Source organism: Callospermophilus lateralis, chromosome 14, assembly GCF_048772815.1.
Source record: "Callospermophilus lateralis isolate mCalLat2 chromosome 14, mCalLat2.hap1, whole genome shotgun sequence".
NCBI lineage: Eukaryota > Metazoa > Chordata > Mammalia > Rodentia > Sciuridae > Callospermophilus > Callospermophilus lateralis.
In genome coordinates this window covers 4,095,369-4,121,577 of record NC_135318.1, presented here as the reverse complement: position 1 = coordinate 4,121,577, position 26,209 = coordinate 4,095,369, and the positions used below count along the sequence as shown (strand labels likewise).

General features: G+C 54.2%; 1 protein-coding gene across 2 annotated transcripts in view; it reads right to left on the bottom strand.

Moving 5' to 3' along the window:
* The window catches only part of Rnf144a (ring finger protein 144A), a 97,514-nt gene that overhangs the window by 21,626 nt on the left and 49,679 nt on the right, over positions 1-26,209 (bottom strand). For both annotated transcript variants that reach the window (XM_076833487.2, XM_076833488.2), the window contains one exon: positions 7,789-7,934. In XM_076833487.2, the coding sequence (XP_076689602.1) occupies positions 7,789-7,934 (146 nt within the window). The remainder of the gene's footprint in view (positions 1-7,788; positions 7,935-26,209) is intronic.

Genomic DNA, 26,209 nt, shown 5'->3' with positions numbered 1-26,209 from the left:
AAGAAGCAGGAAAGCACATGTCAGCATCTTTCCTTCCTCAGTGGAAAGGCGCAGTGATGCGCTGAGACACTGACCGGCTGAGCATGCAGTTCCACTACAGTTTTATATCTTCACTGTGGATCTCATAGCAACCACCAAAGCAGAGATTTAGCAACAGTTTTTCATCTGCCAAATGTCCCTAATCTGCACCAGGGACTGAGTGCTGGCTCACAGGGCCGAATAGGGGCTCAACTCTAGAAGTTGCACACAATCTCAGCACACAGAAGCCCATCACAAGCCGATGTCGGACACTGCCCTAAACTCTTTATCGTCCACCGTTCCACTTCATCTTTAGAATATTCCCACAAGAAACACGGATAGGATGGTCCCACCTTTCAGATGGGAAACTGAGTCACCCAAGAAGAATGTGAAGCTTACCCAGCGGGAGTTGGGTTCAAACCCAGGTTCACTTGTTGGAGTGTTCACCCCGTCCTGTGAGAAGCCACGGACGGCAATCCTCCTTTAGCACACCTCACCTACCTGGCAATGACTGATTCCAACTGTACTTTTTGGGGGCACTATTTAAAATTTGCAGTGAGCCCCAAATATCAAGCGGGAGACATTAGGCAGAGTGGATAGTGAAGGCGATGACACCCTCTCAGCACCGGTTTCCTCTGGCTTTACCTCACTAGTTACAGAAATCCAGTGTCCCCAAACAGCACATCATAAGCCAGGCCTACCCAGGTGGCCCAGACCTAGGGAGACCGGGGCAGGAACATGGAGTAGCTGAGCAAGAACTCAAAGAGCGTAGGAAAGTGGGGTCAGGTAGGGAAAGGAAAATAAGGTAGAACACCTCAATAGCATCCCCAAATCAACATCCAAACCTGGTCCCAGACAACACTGAAGCGACCTTGCTATGACCCTATAGTAACACCATTAAAATGCACAGTGATGAAAGGTGATCAACTTCACTAAGAGTGCGTGGCTATATGAAGGCATGGGTGCAACTGCAGGCCAACTGAAAGGCCTGCTCTTCTGTGAGTAGCAGCCCTGTTACTGTCTCTCCACCAGTCTCATGTTCCCAGTCCACAGTCTGATTAATCTACCTTACAGTGGAGTTGTGAAAAAGCCTAGAAAAATTCATGGAGAAGAGTATATTCCTGATATAAAGAGAATTGTTTGATCTAAATGGGTAATTCTCTCTCCAGTCTTGCAAACCAGGATATTTCATTCATCAAAGACTCAAGATAGACATTTCTTTAAAAATGGAAATCAAAGCCATCCCCTGAGAAAGCTGCTTCCCAGAGCTTTTCTCCAGAGTGATGGCTTCCTGTGCAAATGAGAAGGTGTGTAGCTGTGAGCAGAGGCCCTGACATTTCAGCCTCTATTCCTTTGGTCTGGTGAGGCTTTGATGACTGCATGGCCCTGAACTTGAACGGTCATGGCTACATCTACCTTTTGCCAGCCCATCCTTCAGGGACAGCGCCCCTGTAGCACCAGGCAGAGGCAAGCCTGGTCTCGGACACCAGATGGCAGGGTTGTCAGGGACAAACTCATCACCCCCCTGAGAAGGCCTTCCCCATGCCGAGGCCTGTGAGGAGGAAGAGTGGAGTCTTGCAGAGCCCACCATGGCTGCATCTGCTCTGGGCAGAACCGCTGACCCGCCAGGAGGCTCTGCTGCTGGTTCAGTGGGTGGTGATGGGCCACGGCAATGACCTGCTTATAGCAGGAGGAGAAGTGGAAGGTCCTGCCTGTGTCCAGCCAACACAAGGGACAGCAAGACCCTCAAGAGCATGGGATGAGACACAAGCAATGCTGGTCGCCGTACTAAGAGGCATGGCACAGTAGCCCAGTGCATTCAGGCCAGAGCTCCCTCAAGGGTAAGACAGGGATGCCCATCTTCCTGAGATTTTGCAACAGTAAGAAACAGTACGTAGAAGCACGTGTCATACAGCACCAACTAGGAACAGTGGCCCTGCTCCCTCGTCTGCCTAGCTGATCAAGGACTTATGAAACCCAGGCCCTCCACAACAAGCTCATTATTTCACATTCTGTAATTAAGTTTGTCTACGTTTGCTCTCCGTGGGACACCGGAATGTCTTAAGTCAATGGAATGCTGAAAACTCTGACACCATTGGGCAGAGCAGTTCATAATGACAGAGCACTATTATCCCTAAGATTCAAAACACAACAATTAAGACGGGTGTGAAAAGTCTCTTAACATCACTGTCCAAGAGCCTGCATGTGTCAAGGAGGCTGAGTGGCATCTGGCTGTAAGCAGCCCAAGGGTGGACGCCAGTGCCCTCAGAAGACATCTCCCTGTACAGAAAGTAAGAGGGTCCGTCTAGGGAATAACAACTTGTTTACCACAGAGAGCAAAAGAGGGTCTGAGTGGCTGATTGTGCATCCATCAAAACCAGCCCGTCTTCTTGCAGTTATGAAGTGGGTCATGACTCAGCCATGTTTCTCAACCTGGCAGCAAAAATGTCTTGGAATGTGCACAAAAGCATGAACAGAGAAACTTTTGTGACAATAAAGATTCAGTTCCAAGGCAGAGAGGAACACAGTTTCTCACGATCCTATCTATTGTAGCTCCCAGGAATCGAGTGCCTTCCAAGTGCCTGGCTCTCTGCTAAGTCACCTACGTTACCAAAGAAGCATGCATGAGGGTCTAGGAGGTGTTACTGCACCCCCCCACCCCCCCACCCCCTGGCGGCAGAAACCAGGCTCTGAGCAGCCGTGCTCTGTAAGCACAGCACCAGGTGTACCTGACTTCAAAGTTGGTGGGTTTTGTTGAATGGGTTCTAACTTTTTGCCCACTTCTTCCTCAATTAAGAACTCTTTTATAAGCAACCATTTATTAAGTCTTTTCTGTTATCTCAAGCATTGTAGGGCAAAGAACTGTGTGCACCCTCATCTGAGGAGGCCCGCGTCATGGCGAGCACGGGGCGCTATGACTGCACTGAGCCCCCAGACATGCAGACCTCCTGGCCTGGAGGGACTCTGCCTGGCCACCTAAAGGCAGCGCTGGGGTCCCTCTGGGTGGGGCCAGGGAAGACTCTGGGAGATGAAGGGGGCCCGAGGACAAAGGAATTCCAGGGAAGAGGCATCAGCTGCCCGAGGGGAAGAAGCGGAGAGGCTGTGGAGCCACAGAATGTTCTAGGCATTTCATTTTCCACTGTGGCTTCCAACTCCAAAACCCAGTGAGGAGACAGCCTGCTGATCTGCAGATGTTTCCTGCCAAGAAGATGTGGGACAGAGACGTGGCTGCCTCACTCCAAACCACAGCAGGTCTGTTTTGCCTCTTCTCCTCCAAGGCCTTGGCTGCCGAGGTCCCTACCCGCAGAGGGAAGCACTCAGATATTATACTCAAGGGTGCTGAGTGCCTTTGGCCTACCAGGAACCACAGCTTATAAACATCAGCCACAGGCCGGCCCAAACCAAAGCATGGACCCCAAAGAACAGGGTTTGAGGAGCAAGGGCCCTGGAGCTCCAGAGTTGGCTGGAACTCTGGCTCACCCACTTGTAGCTGCAATGAGGCCTCACATCCTCCGGGTGCAGAGTGAGCCTGGCAGAGAGAAAGGTGGTCTCAGGACTCAGGTGCTCCCTGGGCATTCTTCAGCACGTCTGGAGCCCTTGGTACCAGTCATCCATTAGTGTTTCTCCTCGACCAGACGGCAAGTTCTCGACAGTAAGGACTGTGTATTATTTTTCTTACAGCTAGCCGTGCTGGTAGGCAGGGAGTGATAGGCCAGTGCTGTACATAGGGACAGGCGGTAGAAGATGGATGGACAGACGTGCAGAATGTGCCCAGAGTAACCAGCTGACTGGCAGCAGGCATTCCTCTGCATCTCAGCAGAAGAGCTGGAGACCCGACAGTCTTCTACATACTGCTCTGGGCGACAGCTGAACGGCACAGCCCCGCCCTCTGACAGACCCCACAGACCATCGCAGAGGCGGAGGCTCCACCAGCACAGCCTTAGGACAGCTTCGTGGGACCCTGCCAGCAATCCTGCTGAGTGGCCTGCCCTGCAGGTAGAGCTAGGTATGGCACTCGGGAGGGACAGTGAGCACCTGTTGCTGGAAGGCTGTGGACTTGGTCCCGCATGACTTAGTGCATGGGGAGTGAGCTGTGCCTGCTCTGTTCTCTTTCCAGACACCTGTGACTGCTACTGCTCTGCTGCCACCTCTTCCAAGAGGTCGGCCTAATTACTCAATGAGTTGTCAGGTTCAGAGTTAAGTAAATCTCTGTCTGATCACGTGGGATCAGGCTGCCCTGGTAAGAAGGAATCAGAGCAAACCGTTTTCAAAGTGTCCTTTAGCCCAGGGCCCCTGTGTTCTGATGAATGTCCACAGGATGGCCTCATGTGTCTAGAATAGTTGGAATCAGGCTGTTGTGCCGGCTGGCAGAGACCACGACCTGAAACCCCATTCCTGCCTGCAGGCCAGCCCCCAGGGCCCAGGACCAGGTGCTTTCCTGGGCACAGACCAGGCCTCTCCTCTGAGTCTGAGCAGTGCAGAGGTGGGGAAGTCCAGCAGCCAGGGCGGCCTCTGCAGAGGCCTCCTCCTGGGGTTGGCTCTCAAGTGGGGACAGGCAGCCGGGGGTGCATGGACAACTTGGCGTGGGCGTGGTGAGTTCCAGAGCTGAGAAGAGACCAGAGGACTGGTGGGCATGAGCCTGCAAGCAAGATCGTGGGTGGGGGTCCGCATCCTCAGAATCTGGTCCTAACTCCCAGCGGAGGACTTTGCTGAGAGCCTGTGAGAGCTTCAGTTAGTTTCTCCAGCCTGTTGTGTGTTCCCTAGTCTGCAGTATGAAGAACGCCATGAACCTGGAAGAGGAGGGTTCTGTGAGCCCTTAATGAGAAATGGCATTGGCTCCTCCCACTTGGTGTTCTGTGCCAGCTCCCAGCCCACACTTTCACCCAGCACCTGCGGTCAGGCCCTGGTGTCAGAGCTGGGAGAGAGACAGGGCTGCAGCAGTCACCACTGCTCACCTTACCTACCAGGTGGGCCGCACAGTATGCTCCAGGGGACAGACGGGTTCCCTCGGACAGCATGCAGCATGTGCCTCACCTCAACTAGGGATTGTGGCTCTCCATTTTGAGGCTGGAAAGCTTTATGGCGATGGAAACTGTGCAGGGGTAGAGTAAGATTGGCAGGCGGGGAATCTCCTAGGAGTAACTGCACCAATTGTTGCTGATGCCCTACCCTTCCAACAAGGGTACCACCTGTGGGAAAGTGCATCTTTATCCCTTTGAAGGGTGAGCTCCCCCTAAGGCCTCCAGGACCCCTGCAAGCAGGGAAAGCCCCGGGTACAGGTGTCACGGCCAGGCATGTCAGTAACCAGTAGACAGATGCTGTCCTGCTCACATGCATTTGGGAAATGCAGGCTGGGTAGTGCCTGGGGCTGTGTGCGCTTGAGGATCATGGGGTGATTGGAGACAGGAACATAGCACAGTGTGGGCAGGCCCTCCATGCCACAGCATCGTTCTGGGTGCTTGCTGGACAAATGTTCCTCAGGACACCCACCTGGAGGACGCTGCCCAAACTCCTTCACGCCTGGGGTTCTAAGCTGACCTGAGGAGGAAGCCAGCCTGCGGGCACTGTACCTCCTCCTCCTGCAGACCCTGGGTCCTCCATCGCCTGCCCAGGTGTGGGTGACCAGAGACGCCCCAGAAGGGAAGGTGCAGGACCACAGAATCATGGCACAGGACGCCTTCTCCCTTCTCAGGGCCCAACACGCAGGGGCCTCCTGTGCTTCTCAGTACCAGGCGGAAGGTGAGATGCTGTCTACACTTTAATTCCTAATTAGGGGTTGCGGGGGACAAGCCCTGACGGTCTTGCTGCTTCCGGGCATTCCCATCAGTGCCCCCAGGACGCACGCGGTTCTGGCTTCCTCTTTTCACGTTCTCCAGATAAGCTTTGGGTCTGAGGTGGAGTCGCTTGTTCCTGTGACTCCCGTCTTGTGGAAGCAGAAAGCCATCCACAGTGCCACAAAAGCCTTGGCAGGACAGCCTGGAAGATGGAATATTCCAGAAGAAGGAACACAGGATGGCCTCTGACAGCCTGTGGGTGACCAGAGGAATACAAACATGCGGGGGACAGCGTGGAAAAGGGAAGCCCAGGAAGGTGTCCCCTCCTGGTGAGGGAGGCCATTCTGCGTGCAGCGCACCCTCTGGATTGGGATGAGGCCCACTGGTGTGTCACGTGGGTGGAGGCCACGGCTTCCCCTCTGTCAGCGTCTCCCTCCCTCCCACCCTCTCCATGGCAGAAAGATGTCAAAAGCAGGTTCCTTCCTTGTGGGGCGAAGATATTTTCCTGAGGCTTTAATGGGGCACGTTTGTTGGTTGTTAATCCAGTACCGCCGCCATTTCACTTCCGTGAGCCTCTGTTGATTAGTTCTTGAGTCCCGCACTGACCCAGGCGTTTGGGGGATGGAGCATGAGCCAGGAAGCCTTCTGTCCACGAGAACATCTGAGCAGAGCATCAACAAGAAATGGGAGGACGCGGGCTTGGATCAGCTCACCGTCCTTTAACCGTAGGACAGAGGTGACGGGGTGTGCTGGCCTGTGCCTCACACAGTGCCGGTGCCGCTGATGGTGAAGAGGCGGAGACACTGTCTGAGCGACAGACTCTAACACCACACCTGAAAAATCCACAGGCTGCTGCCCTTCCACCCAGTGTGGCAACTGGATTCAGAAGCAAGAACCTTGGCTGTGTGTGGTGTCAGGACGGAACCCAGACCTGGGGGCTAGGAAGCACTCTGCCGGGGCCGCATCCCTGGCCCGTCTTCGCTTCTTTAGAGAATGAAGAAAGGTTTGCTTTCTTCTGCTTCTTCAGATGATAACTGTGGTGTTTTAGTTTTCAGCTTTACGGTACCGTAGCTGACACTCAGACCGTGCGTGGGAGGTGCGCAGCTCGGGGCTCTGGGGACGTGAACACCGTGGGCCACCAGCCTGCAGCTGGAGAGTAGACATCTCGCCCACTTCTGCTTCTTGGCTTGGGGTGTTCTGGCTTTGCTAAAACCCCTCAGTCCATGGCCACAGTGAATCTCCAGGACCTGGTGCTGCTTTAGGAACTGCATTCACCCTGCCGCACCTCTGCCCTCGGAGCCCACCTACCCCAGGCCACGAGCTCCCGAGGACCTGGCAACCACCCGCCTCCTCTCTCTTGTGGGAGCTTATTTTCCCTCCCGAATGGGAAGGATAAACAGGACACAGGGTGGACTTAGATCGACTTGCTCCTTTTTTTTCCTGATGCATATGAATTTTGGATTCCAAGAGCGTGAAATCCCCATTCTCATTAAAAATAAATCATCAGGCCACAAAGGAAGGTTGGCTCCATCTTACAGACATTTAAGTGTGATTTCAAAATGTGGACATTCTCGTTCAGCACAAAGCAGTGAAAGACGACACTAGTAACGGAGTCCTCCAGCTACCACGGGCATCATCAGGTCAGCCCTGTCCTGATCTCAAGCGTGTGATTTTTAAACTGAATTCATAGGGAGGTGTGGGGAAGGTCTTCCTGACTGGCAAGGGAGAGTGTGTGCTGGGACAAGTCTTCTAGACTGTCCACCAGCCTCTAGGATGCAGTTTAAGGACCGCCTTCTCACCACCAGCCGCCGTCACCGACATCTAATCTGATTGCCTGCCTGAATGCACAAAGAATCCCAGCAACCTAGCGAGAGCCTTGACCAGGAGACCCCATCACCCACCACCACCATTGATCCAGTCACTTGTGAGGTCTGGAAAGAGAGGAAAGGGCTCATCCCCGTGTTCTTTTGAACATGCACTTGAGCCAGAGACCAACCAGGGTACAGAAGATGCACTGGCACTGGGCGATGGTCGTCATCTGCTCCACTGGATACTCCCCGAGACAGAGCTTGCAGGACACCAGCGGGTCGAGGGCCAGGTCCCAGGTGGGCCGGTACCTTGCTGTGGTCATCGCAGAGCAGTCTGAAAAAATGAGAGACGCATAGGGTCAGACCTCCTCACCTGCAGCCTTCCCAGGACCATAGCTGGGGTCACATCTCCTCTCACCAGCCCTGGATGTGAGCGGCTGGCTCTTGATGGGGCTGGAGTTCTAGACAGAGCTCCTGTGGATCCTCGGAAATTTTAATCAGGGGCCCTTGACTTGGGTCTGAGGTGGTTCCCTCACCATTGCCATGGTAACCTTCATGTCTATCCTCAAAATGGCAATCGCTCTCCCCTTCCCTCCATTTGACGTGGCACCTCCTTCCAACACAGCACCTACCCCAGGAGAGCAAAACCTTAGCAATTTTGGAGGAGAAGCTCTCATTGGATTTGGCTATTCTCCAGTGACCGCTGGAGAACATGCCTGGGAATCCCATCAGCGAAGCTTTGCTCCGCAGCCCCTGGGTCTGCACAAAGATGCACCTTCTCCAACCTCCTGTCCTGTGACCACCCTCAACCTCCAGAAACTGCCCTGTCCTATTGGCTTCTTGAGCCAGCAGATTTCCTGGAACATCAAGTTCCAGGAGGCATGGGTCTTGGGCAGCAGGATCCACTGTGTATAGTGTACAGTGGATCCCAGAACAACGCTAGAAATAACCCTCACTTCCCCAACCTCCTAGGACTCTGTCTGGCCACGGCCTAGCCCATCAAGGCCAGGGCCCTGGATTCCAAGTGGTTTTCTATTGCTTAATGGTGCACTACAGTACCACTGCTTGCTGGACGGTCTCTCTCCTGCCCCAAGCAGTCAGCAAGCCCGGGGGAGACAGAAAAGGTGTGTCTTTCTGGCCCTTAGCTCAGCACCTGGCCACAGGGCCTCCTAGTGAGTGCCTTCATCTGCTTGCAGGAACAAATGCTTGTGTCTGGGATGTTAATTTCACCTGGGCCCCTACTACTTGATTTAAGCCTCATGCCTTTATTTTGTGTATTCACGCTGATTTTGCAACAGATAAGTACTCGTTTTCTTATTCCAGTGCTCCTGCTCTTCAAACTCATGCTTCCTAAACTCTGAACCAAGAAAAATTCAGTTAAGATTCTAGATAAGATCTCTGCTGTCTGCGCACTCTCTGCTTGCCACCCAGATCTCAGGATCCACAGCGTATAGATAACAGGTGGCTTCCTTGGCCCTCCTGCTCTGCACAAGCTTTTGTCTTATCCAGCCTCTGACTTAGAGCCCACAGCTGATAAGCACAAGGACCAACACGACACAGGAAACACAAATGGCTCTGGGACCTTGGAAAGATTCAGAGAGTTCCCCAACCAAATCCTCAGAATCCATTCAGGAACTCCCTCTACCACTGAGAGGTTAGCTGATAACGAGGCAGCCTTCCAGGGTGTGTGAGTCTGTGCTGGAGGGAGAAGACGAGGAGGGAACATGCTGGACAGAACCCTCAGCCCAAGACCTCTGGGGTGGGCCTGATGTTGGAGAGGAGAAGAGGAGGTCATGTCCAGTCGAGAGGCAGGAAGATGTGACCATCTCTCACCAGAGGACAGGGTAGGGGAGAAGGAAGGGACTCTGGCTGGGGACTCAGTCCACGGGTAGACCAGCACAGGAGGGCTTAAGAGAGAGCCACACAAGGCCTGCCTCACCAACACCACACGGGAACCCAGGTGCTCCTGGGCTCTGCAGCTAGGGGCTGGGTCTCAGGTTGCTCTTACTCACGAAAGCTACCCCTAGGGTCAGGTTGCTGTTTTTCTTTTTAATTCACATCATCTCTTTCTCAAGTTTTGTCAGCCAAAGCTTCTTGGGTGCCCCTGAGCAGATATTCCCTGAAGACAAACCGCCTGCTGAATCCCACGCAGGGCACCGGAGGGAGGAAGCCAGCGACCCAGAGAAGCTGCAAACCCTGAACTCAGCAGATAAGACAGGGACAGGTGCAGAGCAGCATGAGGGCAGACACGTGATGGACAGGCCACAGGAGCTCACAGGCGAGCGGAATGATAGGAGTGGCCTGGAGTCACCCTGGAGACAAGGACAGCCATCTACCCAATGCTGCAGGGGATTGGCAGTGGCAAGGGCAGACCCAGCTCTCCCAAGTGCCTAAGAGTAACTCACTCTGAAGTACAGGTATCTCCACTTTGAAACAAATTCAAGTGATTTTTGGACTGGGTGTCGCCCTCAAGGTAATCTAAACAAGCCTCCTAATTTGACTAAAAGTGACAGCTCAGGAAGACTTGGACACCTGGGGTCACTCAGCTCTCTGGAGTGAAGAGGGTGGTTTCTCATTCGACCCTGGAAGTCATGTTCATTGGGAATGTTTGTCTGCACTCTGAATTCCTCACTATTGTTACTGTTACTATTATTGCTGTTGCAAATGCCCACGAGGGATTTCTGGGTCTACGTTTGTCCTTTGCGATTCTCAGTATTTTTTCTGTCTTAACCCATAATGATTTTTTTTCAAATCACATTCCTTTAAAGTTCAGTGTGCACAGTGACGGCTGTTCAGACTGGAACATCAGCCAGCCCTAAAAAGGATCCCAGTCCTCAACCCCAACAGTGAGCTTGGGGTGGGCTTCAGAAACCACCTAAGGCTAGAAACTTTCCCAAAGGACAGCGGCTGCCCCCAGCTTCCCTGGCCTGTAGAGTGGGACCAGCGGTTGCAGATGCCAGGGGGGGGGGCATGTGGTCCAGACTGCAGGGCGCTGCAGCACTGGTTTGGGGGTAAGGGAACCCAGCAGCCCTGGGCTCATGGCCATGGCTATGCGATGTCTGCAGGGATGACTGGCCCTCTTCTGTGCTCTCCCTCCCTGAGTCCCACTCACCTGCTCTAGCCCTCTACAGAGACGGTGAAGGGGGAGTGAGAAGAAGCATATTTAATGTCGGGGAAATGCTAGCTTGGTGAGAAAGAGGATGATGCCCTGTGGACTAGAGGACAATAGTTGTGCAGCCAAGCAGAGACATGATTAGAGTGTGCAGTCGGGAAGTTCACGGGTGAGGCATCCGTGGGAGAGAGCCTCCTGCCTGGGCATCAGCTGTGTCCTAGGGTTCCCGGGGGGACACGTGCCCAGAGTATGTGGCAAGGGGAAAATTCCAAGGCCCGAGGTTCCTGCCACAGCCCACGCCTGCCTGCGAGCCATCGCCTGTCCCCGATCCCCATGCAGCCTGCGCCCCAGGCCCAGCCCCATCCAGCCTTGCTCACTCCCAAGCCTTTTCTCCCAGCTCCAGAGCTTGGCTCCATTCCCTGTGGACAGCCTCGCTGCCAAGACCCTTGGCACAGCATGGAGGCTTGACCTCTCTTCCTTCCTCTTCTGCTGGACCACAATCTCTACGCACCCCCCAGACGATGTGGCTTCCACTGGCCTTGGCACCGGGCAACCTCAGCCCTTGCCTCTGCTCCTATTCCAGCCCCACAAGCCACACGTGAAGCAGGTCAAATCCCTATCTCAGGCACCATATCTGTATCCTTTTGTTTTTGCTTTTTTGTTTTGAGATGGGGTCTTCTGTGTTGCCCAGGCTGGCCTCAAACTCAAGACCTTCCTGCTCAGCCTCCCAAGTAGTTGGGGATTACAGAGGTGCACCACGGCACCTGGCTCCGTGTCCGTGCCCATTCTCTGTAGAGTGCAGTCTCTGAACTGCACTCAACATCATGATTCCGTTGGTGGCCACAGGACATAATTAAACAAGCCTATATTGTGCAAGCCCGTCACGGCCCTCCCTCCACAGCATGGCCCGAATATGATTCTGCAAACACCGGACAGCTGCAGACTGGCAACAGGAATTTGCTAAGAGAATCACAATGCACAACAAAAGAAAAAACAGTCTTTGTTTTCGTATTGTGAATGTCGAGTCATATGAAACAAGAAACTATTTTAAGAACATCTGGTCAATTATGAATATTATTCAATTACAGCAATTCCAAGTGTTTATAAGGCACGTTACTTATTTAGCATGACGGAGGACACGCAGTGGAGGAGGTATGGATAAAAGACAGGGAGACCTGGAGAGACAATGGCTAACCGAGGAAGACGTTCACCATATTAATAGAGGGGCGATGTGGCTCTGTGACGGAGCTGTCCCTTCTCTCAGCTCCAGGGCTGCATCCCTTCCACCCTCTCCCTCCTGAGCAAGGCAGGTGCCAGCCATCCCTCTCCCACTCACTCTCACGACTTCCTCTGGAAGCCCCGCTCTGCTTTCCTGATGTTGGCTGGTCACCTCCATGTCTCCTCCCCACTGGACCCCCTTCTCCATCCTTTCCACTTCTCCAAATCTTGGCAACCCTCCACGCCCAGCACCCACCCCCATGCCCAGCACCCACCCCCTGGGGTCAGGGAGTCTGCCCTGACTCCTCAGAGCCCTCACCTGTCCCCCTTCCTCTGAGTCTCTGGCCCTCCGTGGATGGCAGCAGAAGCCCTTCCTGAGAGTTTGTTTTACTCACCTCCTGGGCCCGCCCACAACTGCTGAAGCAGAACCCCTGGAGGTGGGGGCCCACAAGCTGGGTTTGCACAAGCCTTTCAGGGGATCCTGATTCACAGTACAGTCTGAGAACCACTGGTCTCTACCATCCCACTCCATAGCACTTCCCACTCTCCACCTGACTCCAAAGTCCACGTGGGCTCAACTCACCAAAGCACAGCTCTCCACAGCACCCAAACCAAACAGCCTGGGACGCCAGGCCTGGGGCTGGACTTTGCATGTCAGGCTTTATTTATTCTTCATCACAACTCTTTCTGGGTTAAATGTGGCTTCTGAAGTCCATGCTAGGAGTTAGTTCATGTCCCCAGCTTGACGCGTTTTTCAAGGGCGAGGGTCGTGATACCTCCTTGTGGGCAGTGTCAGTCACAGGCGGACACTCCATAATTACAGGTATGCAGCCACACATACATGTGCAGTGTGCGAGACAGCAAGAGGCTCTTCAGTGTACCAGGCACTGTGCTGATGAGCTTCACACGTTTCACACAGGAGGTGATGGAGCAGAGCTGGGTCTGTTACTATGAATTCATGTTTAGCTTAACATAGAGGCAGACGGTCATGTGATGATATTCGGATGCATGTACACACACTGGCCAGCACACACCCTGCGGTCCTTGTGTCCACTGAGGGCACAGACACAATGATGCCTCCTGCCAGAAGCACTGCTGGTGCCCAGAGGCTGGATTCCCACGTGCTGCTCCAACTTAGAGAACCAGGGTGTGGTGGACACAAGGTTGGTTCTAGCACTAGGGTAAGAAATACTCTGGTTGAGCTCGGAACACCCTGTGGTGCCAGAAAGCAAGACAGGGCTCAAAATAAACAATCTCCCACACATTGATGATATGTCAGAGCATCGCAGGAGCCAACTGAGAGAGTTCCCAGTGGCTAATGCTGAAAAACTCTAAGCAACACAGTAGCACGCGTTCCAACCTGGAACACAAAGCAAATATCCAGGAGGCCATAAATAAATGACTGAATAAATAAATAACTAAGCTAAAGGACTTTTCCCATGTGGAAAATTTCCCCACAGTTGGGGCAGCCAGCCCTCCCCCCACAAAGAAGGAGGAGGAGCCCAGCCTCCCGCATACCTTCAGGTGGGCTACACAGAGGGACCCCCAGGAAGGACTTCTGGTGACACTGCAGCAGGGATGCTCGAGCCCACAGTCTCAGTGGGGTGGCCATGGTCAGCAGCACAGAGGGCCTGGTAGACATGATGGGGACACTACCAACCATCACCCCAAACCATGATATCAAATAAACCCCAATTCTACAAACACCTGGCCAATGCCCTCAGAACCTCCAAGGTTTCAAAAACGAAGGAAGCCTGAGAAACTCTCAGGCCCAGAGGAGCCTACAGAGGCGTGACCCTCAGTCAAATGTGGGATCCTGGGGCAGAACAGGGAACTGGGTGAAATGTCCGTGCAGTCCAGATGACCCGCTGAGCAGGGACCTGACACTTCAGCGCTGGCTCCGGGATCCGGACAGAGGCACTAGACAGAGGCGAAGGGGAGCAGAGGAGGCCCCTGCACCAGGACTCTGGCCTGCCGAGGAGGCGTTCTAAACCCAAGTCTATCAATCTAGGTCTAAACTGCCCAAAGGAAAAGGTTATTTAAAAAGAAGAACTTTGCCAGTAAGCCAGTGGAGTGCAGACTGAACAGGAAGGCACAACACCTGAAACCAGTCTGTCCCCAACCTGCACTGCCGCGGCTGGCACTAAAACCTACGTGAAGCACAGGACTTCGTTTTTTTTTTTTTTTTTTCCTGTCTTGTTTTGAGAGAGAGAGAGAGAATTTTTAATATTTATTTTTTAGTTTTCGGTGGACACAATATCTTTATTTTACTTTTTTTTTTTATGTGGTGCTGAGGATCGAACCCAGAGACCGGCGCATGCTGGGCAAGCATGCTACCGCTTGAGCCACATCCCCGGCCCAGGACTCTGTTTTTAACCACTGGACTTAGGGCTGACTTAGAGTAATCGTACTCAAGCCCAGAAGGATACACAGTAGGCCCAACTTGGCCATGAAACATTTCTCAGGGAGGGTAGCTCACGAAGGTTCTGTATGAGGAAGAAAAGGGATGCCAGTTCTCAGACATTGCACAGTGGGGGCTCCCCTAAACTCAGGCTCTCAGGGGACTAGGGAAGGGCAGACGCAGTCAACAAGGGAGTCTCCAGGGACCAGGGCAGGAGCCACTGTCTACATTGTGCTTTCTGCACGGGGCCAGATGGTGACAGAGACACTGGAGGAAAGGATACGGTCCTGGAATTAAGCCCGGGCTGTGAGGATGTGGGCCTTTAGCATAAACCTCCCTGGTAAGGGGGCAGGTCAGCCTGCAGGGCAAGGTAGAGGTCGGCGTCTGACTGGACACTGAAGTGGGCGGGTGTCTGCTCACACAGAACCAGGGACCACAGCCTTTCCTGGACGGGGCCTCCCCCACCCCCCGGCACCTTCCCTCAGCTAGGGCACAGAGGGGAGAGCAGGCCAGGCTCTGGGCCTCTGGCTCCCGGACTCCTGCTGCTGCCCAGGAAGCATCTCCAGACGGACACCCTGGCTCTGGACAGAAATCCTGATCTAAGCGGCTTTGAGAAATGGTCAGCAGTGGCCAAGGCTGGGTCTGAGCCTCCCCTCAGGCCTCAGCAGAGCTGGACGTGGCTTGGCGAGCGTCCCCCCCGCCACTGCTGGGCCTGGGGAACCTCTGCCGTTCCCGGGGGTGAGGTCGCTCTTGCAGGACAGAACCCACAAGCCACCCTTCCCAGAGTGCTCGTCACACACGTCACACACGAGCTTGAAATGCCCAGGAGCTTCACCACTCAGGTCTGCTTCCCACAGAGGGGCCCAGATGACGCCTCTGACCCGTCCAGGAATGAAATGCCGCGCAAGACACAAAGGGCCTGTTGTTCAGCTCCAGTTTGTGCGCCCGGATCAGCATTGCACTCAGGACTGAGAGCGATGCTTTAAAATCAAACATCCAGCCATAAAATGCTCTTTGGCTCCTTCTCCCTTTCAGAGAGAGCTGCCTTCCTCCATGTAGCTTAGGGATTTGCTAACAAGCTGCCAAAACCCCGCCCCTACCCCCAGCCCACTTCCGCCTCTCACACACCTGGCTGGTGACACAGTCACTGTCACTTTTGTTTTGTCATCAGATAGGTCAGATGATAGGTGTGCACTGCAGGGGTCACCGGTGAAGGCTCTGAAGTGGCCTGATGTGAACCACCACGTGTGGGTGCGGCAGTCGCTCACCCTCTGTCTGCAGTTCATTAGCTCCTTCCAGTCGCCGCTGGGGATGGCCAAGATGGTTTAGAAGGGCCTCTGGCCCACTCAGCTGGGGTGTGAGGGCTGTGTCCTTCTGCTGCCAGGGCGATGAGCCTGGGGAATTCCTGGGTTTGCAGCTTGTCTGTCCCCTGAGCTAATGGAACAGGGCATAGGCAGGCCACAGAGTAGCAGGGGCAAGTCTAGGTGGAGAGAGGGCTCTCTGGAGACTCAGCCCTGGAATGGATGACCAGGGGACCCTGAGGCCCCACTGTGCTGTCGCGCCAGTAGCCTCATCTGCATCCAGGGGGCTGGCTGGAGAGCCTGCTTCCAGATTCCTGGAAGCACTGACCTCTAACCCTGACGCCCTGGCTCCTCTAGCTGGTCTGAAATCATGTGACTTAGCTCCACAGAGACAGGGGAAGGGATACTAAAGTGAAGAAGTGACAAAGACAGAATGTGCTTCCTGAAGCTGAAACCATCAACACAGACCAGTGTCATGATACCACACACCAGTGGTCAGGAGTCGTGTCCTGTTCCGGGGTCATCAGACCTTCGGCGGACCCTCCTGCAATCCCCTTCCACTGCATTCCCACACTGCCTGCCCCAAGTCTTCCTCTGACCACTGTTAGCATCCCAGAAACAGGCATTGGGCTTCTAGAAAGTTCTACACACTGTTACTGCCTCGGGACTACAAAAGCCGGCAGGGCGGGGTAGCCCCCCACAGGGCAGCCTCCTCCCTCAATGGTCACAACCCTCCCTCTGGTCAAAGCGCCTTTGAAGACCTCAGGGTGATGGAAGAGGGAGGAAGAAGATGCCACAAATAGCCAGGAATCTGCTCAGAGAAGCCCGGAGAGTGGCTGGAGCCCCCGTCTTTGGTCAATGTTGGCTGCAGGTCTCACTTTCAGGTGGGCCTCCCGCCAGAAGGTGAAGTCAAACTTGAGACGCTCAAAGCAGATCCCCTGGGACACGGGGTTGAAAGTTCCCACATGGAGTTTACTTTGTGGTAGTCTTTGCTTCTCCACAGCTGGTCAGGGAACGGAGGAGAGAATGGAGACACGGAAAACAGAGGCTGGACACCAACCCCAGGGAGGACACAGCCCGTCCACCTTCCAGTGCAAGAGAGAGCGCCCTGGGAAGGCCCTCATGGCCTAGCAGGAGGGGCTCCTGGAGCACGGGGCGGGGCGCTGCGTGACAGGGCAAGCCAAGCCGCCTTCGCCCCAGGCCAGGTCAGGAGCGGCCAAGTTCCAGAGGTTGGGGACACTGGGATCCGCAAGGCCACCCCACACACGTGGCTTTATGCTCCAAATTTCCCAGTGTACATTACGGCTGTGAAGAGGAACACAGCACTTCACCCCGGGGAAATGGCAACGTCTGAGGACATCAGGGCTTGCCCTGCCTGACCACCACACCACGCGTGAAAACGTTATTGGGACCCCATAAACGTGGACAATCTGGGACCAAATCAAAACCAAAAAGTAAGGCCTGAGGGAAATGAGAGGTGGCACTGAGTTCACACAGGCCGCAGCTGAGGCCTCTTTTTCAGTCACCCATGGACAGAACCATGGCTTGGTGCTGCTCTAGCTGCATGAAGAGTGGACAGAGAACAGAAGAGACAGGTACCCCCTTCCAGGAACCGGGGAGACCAAAAATAAATAAGATAACCAGAAAAAGACACGGCTGTGTTAGCTGGCCTTGTGTGTTCGGCAGAAAACGTCAGCAGGGCCAGGCAGGGGCCAGAGACTGTCCTGGGCGCCCTTCCTCCAGGGGCAGCAGACACAGTGACAGTTCACATGGGAGACCAGAGGATGTGCCTTCGTGGCACAATGACCAACAGGGCTGTGCCAGGAAGGTACCTTCTACATACACTTTGAAAGAAGAGTAGCTAGAACCCGCTGGCCATGTGGGGCTGGGCTGGGAGACGGGCAGGGGGCGGCGAAGGGCAGGGGGTGGCAAGGGGCTCTGGGACTTCCCACCTCCCACCTCCACAAGCAGAGGGCAGGGGTTGGGATTCGCAGCACCCCCACCTGCCCTCAAAGCCCCTGAGGGCCTCTGCAGGTGCTGGCTGTAGGGTACCCCCAAGCCCCAGCAGCAGGGACTCAAGCCTGAGCCAGGCTTTTTTTGGGGGGGTGTGGGGGCGGACGGTGGGTACAGCCTGAAAGTTAAGAATTGTTTTTTTTTTCTTTTTTTACATTTTAAAGATTATGAAACAAACAAGTCACAAGCAAACAAAGAATCAATCGGAGGCCACGGGGGCCTACACTGTCCACTTTTTGCCCTTCACAGAAGTTGCCAACCCCAGCTTTTCTGAGTCTGGCCTCCATCGGGGAGGCTGCACAGGGCCCAGGGGAGCACTCCTGACAAAGCTGGCACAGTCGGGAAACCCCCCAGAAATCCTCCAGGAGAGTGGGTCAGAGGCCAGGATCAACGACAGGAAGGGAGCCACCTGCTTCCGGAAAATGGCCCAGTATCTGCATAACAATGCGCCTGTGGAATCTGAGCTGCTGGCGGCTGGGGCTCCTCTCTGCCTCTGCCACAGCTGTGCTCTCACAAGTCTGCACCCTCCCCTCTCACCCCAAGCTCAGGCAGACCCTGCCCCCCAGGGGCTGTTCCAGAAAGAGGACAGCCCCAGGCACAGGCACCGAGCTCCCAGGAGACTTCTTTCAGGAAAAGAAAACTGGAGTCTTGAAATCCCCTTCTGCCACTTGGAGCCTGCCATGCAGCCCACAGTGGGCACAAACAAGGCCAATGCCCGTCCACCTGGCAAGCTGCGTCCATCCAACTCCAGTGTCCAGAGTTGGTTCAGGAACATCTGAGGACACCACAACAGGCCAATCCCGCCAGGACACTCCTGGCTTCCCTGACCTGGACAAGGATCCCCTTCAGGGCAAGTCCCTTTTCTATGCCATTTCCACACTCTCCTGTCCACCCCTGAACAGAGGCTGAGTGGACCTTTAATCACTCAGTTTTATGACCCACTGGCGCCAGAGCTGGGCAGAAGCTAAGGCATTGTGTGTCAGGAGCCTGGACCCTTTTCCAATGAAGTAAAGGTCTGAGAACTGTTAAGGGCCCTCCTTTATATGAACAAGCACAATCTGCCTAAGAATCCCCCAGCCACTTCTGCAGAGCTAAAGATGTGTTAATGCCACCAATTCTTATGTTTCCCAAATCACGTTGGCTACTCTCCATTAAATCACCCCCTCTCCCAACCGTCTGATCCTCTCTTTAAAACAGCCACCGCTGTAAGCAATCGTCCTGTCCCTCCTGTTCACTCCAGAGCCACCAGGGCACCTCCTCTTCCTTCTCAAAAGTGCCAACTCCATCAGAGAGGCAGTATCATGGGCCGACGGCTTAAAAACCTGGTCAGAGACGAAGACTGCCGTGTCTTGTTCTTCCCACTGCTGCCTAGTTCACTAGGTCAGGAAAACACCAGGCTCTTACTAGGCTCTAGTGGGCAGTGCCCGCTTCCTTGGAGGGAAGGGCTGGCTCCTCCTCTCTGTGGAGCCCAGCAGAGGGGATGCCAGGACCCCTGCAGCTGGCAACACTGAGGGGCCCCAGACACCTACTTTCTGACCAGTCATGCTTCACAGCCTCTTGGGATACACTCGGGATTAGCTGCAGTGGGTCTGCCTTCCACTTGATATTCTGCAATTTCCTCAACACCAGGGAGAGGGAAAGTCGATCCAATCATCTTCATTCAACAGATTAAGAACCAAGGTTTAAGAAAGATACTACACAAATCACCCCAAATCCCAAGATCACAAGCAGCAAGTCCGGGATTTGGAGCCCAGTGCCCCTCGGGACACCCACCCAGCTCCAGGGAGCATGTCCCCTGCTCCAGGCTGGGCAGTAACGCCTGTTCCCCACACAAAGGAGCAATTGCTAACGTGTCCCTTTCACCTTTAGAATCACAGGAAGTTGCCCTCTGAGAAAGAGTGGGCATTTCTTGTGACTTTGACACATAAGAAGAAAATCTTTGGCATTAGGGAGTCCACCAGGTGTTCAATAAGGCCTTTGGCTTAAGACGGTAAGGAGCAGGTCATTCAGGGGCCAGGATGCTCAGCGTCCCCGACCACACTTATACAGAAGCCCTCTGCTGTCTTTCCTGGCCAGGGCCAGCCAATGTCTGTCCTAACAAAGGGTTCACCTGCCATCTCACATGAGTGTCTCCCACCATCACCGCATCCTCGGTCAGCACTGAAGCCCAAAGGCCGAGGTTGGACCTGCCACAGCTCTCACAGCCCTGCAGAGACACCTCTTTACGACACCCCTGAGCCCCACGTCTCTCCATTCCAGTGAGCACTCAGGAGGGCTCACACCCAAGGCCCCCTCCCTGGTAAGGGGACCCCACGGCAGAGGGAGTCATGAGAGGGAGAGACTGCAGCCACGGCTATGCTGCAAGCCCCTTCCTGTCCTCTTTCCCCAGTATGCAAGACACCCCCACTCTCCGTTTTTCTGGGAATGACACTGAGAATCCACTAGGCAGAACAGCAAACCCCCAAACTTACTCAAAATGAGTTCTGACATGGTGGCAACGACCCCTGCAGGTGCAGAAACAGAGCTTGAATTTCAAGAGGACATTCACAAAAAGAGAAGAAGAGCCCAGACCAAGAGCGTCGGAGCTCAGACTGCAGAACCAGCCTGAGCGTCCTGGGCACGAAGCTTTGTGCAGAGCCCTCCGCTTGGGGGAACTGAGCCTCGTCAGATGAACTGACGCAACCCTTCCTGGAGGAAAACTGAGACGAAAACTTCCAATTATTCCCAGGAAAACCCCGATGAGGACCGGGAACCGTCTTCAAGGGGAGAAGCACTTGTCTGGGAAGGACCCATGAGATCTCGAGACTAGAAAGCTCGCTTATTCCCAGCCCCGTTCCACATGGGCCCGCACCCTGAGGACCTTGTCAGGGGTCCCTGGGCTTGCAGACAGCGGCCTGGGGAGCGGGCACAGTTGCTGAAGTGGTAATGGGTCTAATGGGACCAGGTGTTCTGAAGGACTCTCTCAGTCACTCGAGAATCATTAATACAAAATCACAGCATCAAAAATAACAAGCCCACTCCGTCCAACCAACGTCTCCCCACCCCAGCCTGTCACAGGGCGCTGCCACAGAGGCCAGCTATGAGGCTCCCGATGCAGATCCCTGCTCCCCAGGGCCACAGAGGGCCACAGGCCTCCTCGCCCTCCCCTGGCCTGTTTAGCCTTGTGTCAGGAGGGGGAGGGGCGGAGGCCGGTGCAGACTCCTGACCACACACCTGGCATGCCGAGGTCTCATCAGTCTCTCGCGCTCCTTGGGAACAGTCTGTGCCTCCCCACGGTGCACAGTAAACGCAAATCCCACCCAGCCCTGACCACCCTCGCTGTCTAGCGCTTGGCTTCTCTCCTGTTAACCTGTTTCTCTCTCCAGAATTGGACATCCAGGAGGGCAGTGACTTTGGCTTGCTTTGTTGACTACTGTAGCCCAAGAATTTATGCCAGCGCCAACAGAGAGCGTGCGCTCCATAAAATAGCCATCAAAAAAGTTTCAGTGAGACTCCAAAACTTACCACGTGGGAAAAACCTGGCCGCAGTGCTAGAAGTCACTTCCTGGGGCAGGGAGAGGCTTCCTAGTCCAGGGAGTATGGAGAGCCCTGTAGCTTTAACTACATGGAACAATGTGCCACGTGGACAGTAAATATTTACTGAGTGGATGACTTGATAACTGCCAGCAATGAGGTGTGATTTTCTCGGCAGCAAAATAAAAATGCTTGTTAAACAAGGACCACTGATGTTCAGTGTTGATTTGGGCCCAATAAATTTTATGTTGAAATTTTCAGAAGGACATTGTCCAGTCACCTGCACGTGGGCGGGTTGCACTTGTGTGGAAAGGAGCCAGGAGCCTCCCTTCCTGAGATGGGGCAGGCCTGGCTCCTGGCCGAGGCCCGCCCTGGGCCAGCTCTGCAATCTTGGCCCTGCTCCTGGGTTCCCCTCTGCACTTTCACTTACTGGTGGGCAGAATGATGGGCCTCGTTTTTCTCCTATAAACTCAGCGGCACATTGTAAAAACTGTGACAGCTTGGTTACGGTCCTGGAGGAACTAGTAAACAAACGTGGCTGGTGACGCCACGGCCTGTCTTGAGAGGCAACATGCAGCACTGCTGGCGTACTTTAAAGTGTCAAATACCTCAATCCAGTAGCCCTGTTTCTGGAAGTGGATCTGTGGAACCAAAATGTGGGGCATGAAGAAGCTCATCGCAGCTCTTCCCAATATCAGGAATTTGGAAGTGCATCGGTATCTTATTTCAAAAGGGATATCAGACCCGTCAAGAGAGAAAAATGGGAGCCTGTGTGTGGAAGGAAGAACACTCTGCAGTTCTAACCGGGGCCTTCAGGAAGTGGTGCTGGTAGCTGGAGGGTGAGCAGAAGAGCCACTTGCTCATGATGGGGTCACTGCAGACGCAGGGAGACACATGAAGACACTGGTTAGACTGAAAGGTTGCTTTTCTTGCTCCCACACGCCTTTATAGCTGTACATTTCAGAAACCACAAAGCCCAGGAAAGTCAAAATGAATAAAAATGCAAAACCTGCAAAACTTATCACAGACAAAAAGTCTCCTTAATAGCTACAACCTTCAGCAATCAGTAGATGAAGAAGCAACAACTTAACGAAAATGATCAAAGGAGGAGACAGGGGTTCCTGATAAAGAAAAAAAAAAAAAGACCCCGAGTGTATGCACTCTTCAGAGGATTGCAGGTTTCACTACATCCAGATGCTGCTCACTAAGAACAAATGTGCAAACACTCAATTTGTCTGGCAAAGCCTTCTGTCCGTGAGGCCCTGGCTAGAGCCACCAGCACACCTCCCGGCTGGAGCGCAAAGCCCTGCAAACGGGAAACAGGGATGTGCCAGCGAACTGCAAAACCTTGCCTTTCCCTCGCTGACCTGATGATCCCCCGCGGCCCACACAGGCAGGCAGCCGTGGTGGTGCTTAGGGCAACACAGAGAGGCTGGAAGCAGCCCACGCAGAGGGTTACTGAAACACACCAGGGATGGCTTGCAGCAGGGACCGGCTCTACACTAAGAATGAAGGGCCCCCAGTTCCAGGGCTCAGCCTCCTCGATCCAAGGAGCAGAGGGCGCTCACATCCCTGTGCCTGCGTGTGCCTGCACTCGCGTGGGGAACCCGGGGATTCTAATGACAACTGCCACCTAATGGGCAGGGCAAGAAAGGATGGACACAGATGTCACCACATTCTCAGTATGAACTTTAAATGACTTCAGTCATAAACGTTACGGATTTTTAGAAATTACAAAGATTTTAATAAACATGAACGCCATTATGATAATTTAGAATAAACCGACGCTCTGGCTCCTCTTCTGCTCTCTCTCACGCCGAGGAATCATGCCTGCTCATTCCAGACTCCACTTGCCGGCTCGAAGTTAGGAAATGTATTTTAGTATCGTATAAATTATGGAGAAAGTTCCAGATGATATTTTGATACACGTTTTCTTCCCTGAGCTGAGTTCCAAAAATGTCAGTGTATATCTGTTCTCCTATGAGTCTCTTCCTAATTTAAAATCTGAAATTCATTTTATTGTCAAAAGGTGCGATATCCTTGACTCATCCGCCTGTCAGAGCTGAGGAGTTAGACAGGCGTCTGTCAGATCAGGGAGCGAGAGAGCCAGGTGCCAGCCATCCAATGCGTTTGTTCTTCCCACAAGGGAAAAGGAAGCAATGCTAAGGCCAACAGGAAGCAGGAAAGTCAATGGGCAGCATATCCGCAGGACTACGGTGCCAACCCCAGGCCTTCATCTCATAGAGCTGGTGAGGTGGGCGTTGTCACCCCCAGAGAGAAGAAAACTGAGTTTGCTGATGCCACAGAGACCTGCGTGGTGGAGACAGGGCCTGGACTGGACAGCGTGGCTCTAGCCTCTTACCCACAATCCTCTGCATGATCACGCTCTGCAGTGATACTGGGAGTGCCATGCGGGAGCCATGTGCTTCTTGACAGCACGAGGCCAGTGCCCAGCGGCCAGTCCTCCTGAAGAGCTCCACCCTGCCCGTCGCTGCTGATGAGCAGGAATCAGCCAGCTTCCCTTCTCACCTTCCAACTGAGCTGCAGCTGGCACAGGACGGATCCGAGACCAAATAGTGAGCACCAGCCACCGCCCCAACAGAGACTGCACCCCTGATCCTGAGGCCCATACTCGTCCTTGTACAGGGAATACTGTGCTGCCCTGAAGCCCAGGAGACGTGGAGGCCAGAGGTCAGAAAGCTTTCTCTGTAAAGGGCCAGGAGGTAAGTAGGTCAGTCTCTGTGGGCCACGGGGTCTGTGTGGCCACCAGCCACTCTGACCTGAGCCACCAGAGACAGCGAGGAAACCGATGGCATGGCTGGGCTCCAGCAAAACTTACTTGGGCCCCCAGACCATAGGCTGACCTGGGGGCAGAGACAGCTTTCTGTAGTAGTGAGGTTCTTATTTTTCCCAGCCTCTGAACAGTGTTGAGTACAGTGACAAAGAGGTGTTAAATTCTACTCCCACGCCCAGAGCTTCAGCCTGCGGGGAAGGCACTTCCCAGTGTGGTCCTTCCCCGCCTCTCTGCCAGGGCAGCTCTGCAGGGACTTCCAGCCTGGAACTGTCAGGTGGCGGGAAGAGCCTGCTCTCTGGGCCACCTGACAAAAGCATTTCATCTTTTGGCTTGATGACAATGTGACGACCTTCTGGTGACATTCACACGGGAGACACAGAGAAAAGTGCAATAAAATCACCTCAACTTGTCTATGTCAAAGAGGTGGCAATCACGGGACAAGAGCCCAAGTCTCTTTGTCCACAGAGCCTGAGCCCGGTGTCATAGATGACATCCTGTACTGGAAAGCTTCAATCTTCCAGGATCAGGGCCACCAGGTCTGAATCCCAGCTCAGCTACCCAGCCTCAGCTGCGGCACGTTGCCTGGTAACCACAGCTCGCCACTCTCGTCTGTCCTAAGCTGTCCTGGAAGCACACTGCCCCGTGTAATCCTCTCAGCAAGATGGACAAGGAAGCTTTATCCCCATTTTATGGGAATATGGAGGCACAATAAGTGTCACGGAATTAGTAAATGTCACAGCCTAGTTCCAAGCCAAAGCAATCCAGCTGTAGACCCCAACTTCCACCGTCGCCTGGGCGTCTTGGTAATGCTGCTGCTGTTACTGTGGTCACCACACTGCCATCGCTAGAGGACTCACACTTGTCGAGCCACAACTGACCTCATCAGCCTTCTTACTGATGGGCTTTGCCGATGTCCACGTTGGCATGACATTTTCCTCTGGGAGTTGAGGCCTGCACGAGCCCAGGAACAGAAGGCTGTCCCTTGTCCCTATCAGCACACACAGTGTCCAGCCCTGGTCGGGACACAACCAAGACACAGGTGGCTGCCTTGTTAACTGTGGTCCTAAGAAACACGTGTGGCCAATGGCCAACCCCTAAGGTAAGACAGTTCATATGCTGGAGGCCAGGAAGGGAGGAGGCCACAGCGGGGTTGCCAAGGGGACTCTTCCAGGGCCACATTCCCACCCCAAGAGACAGCAATTAGCCCACAGAACAAGCCACCTGGGGCTGCTTCTGTTCAGTCCCACCCACCTGGAAAGTTGCTCTCGAAAGGAAAACCAGGTTCTGAATACTCAGATTCATGTGCAGTTCAAGAGCGTCCGAGGGGTGAACACGGGAAGTTGCGTAACCGCTCTGCAGCCGGGGAGGTTTCTCCCACCTTCTGACAGATTCAGGAGGAGGCTCCAGCAGTTCAGACCAGTCCGTCCTGCTGCAGGACGGCCCTGCCCCGGGAGCCTGTGCCTGAAGTCCCACGGCGACTGGGGACGAGGGAGGGAAGAGGAGGTGGGCAGGCAAAGTCAGAGCCCACTCTGCGTGCGCTTCTGCTGGTCTCGGCAGCAGTGGCTGTGCCCAGGTGCCCTCCTTCTGCAGCTACGTGGCTGAGTCTGTGGGCAGGGCGCCGGAGGAAGGACCAACCCCACCCGGGGCCCGTGCAAAAGGAAATGAGCCTCCTTCAAGGCCTCTGCTCGTGAACCGGCCGCAGACTCTCCCTTGTTTAAACCAGCAGGAAAGACCAGAGAGAAAGCCACGTGGAGGTCAAAAGAACCGGACAGGAAATCTAGAAATGTACGTTTTGCACTTTTTTTATTGTCCTACAGTGGAGAGCATTCCAGGTCCTACAGAAAGGGGAGGAGAAGGAAAGATAAGTGGGGAGTGGGAGCTCAATCCACACCCACACCCAAGTCGGTCACAGCTGGGAGCACCCCAGGCACCCCACTCTCCAATCCACATTTTTAAGTTTACCCAGGCTCAGAGTCAAACAGCAGAAACCGATTAGGAGGCAGGACTCCAATTCCCAGGTCAGCCTGGTGGCCACCCCGCCACACGGAGACACCAGGGTTCTTTGTTTCTGGAACATGTGACTCTGCTGTTCAGCAAGCCGCAGTCCAGTCCCACAGGCTTGTGCCCTGCCGAAATGTGCAGAGGGCAAGAGGTCTGCTGGATAGCAGGGCTGGGAACGTCTCCCACTCATCTGCAGACCCTGCCCAGGCACACGGCCAGTCCGACACTGCTGCTCAGGCCACCCCACACAGTGGCC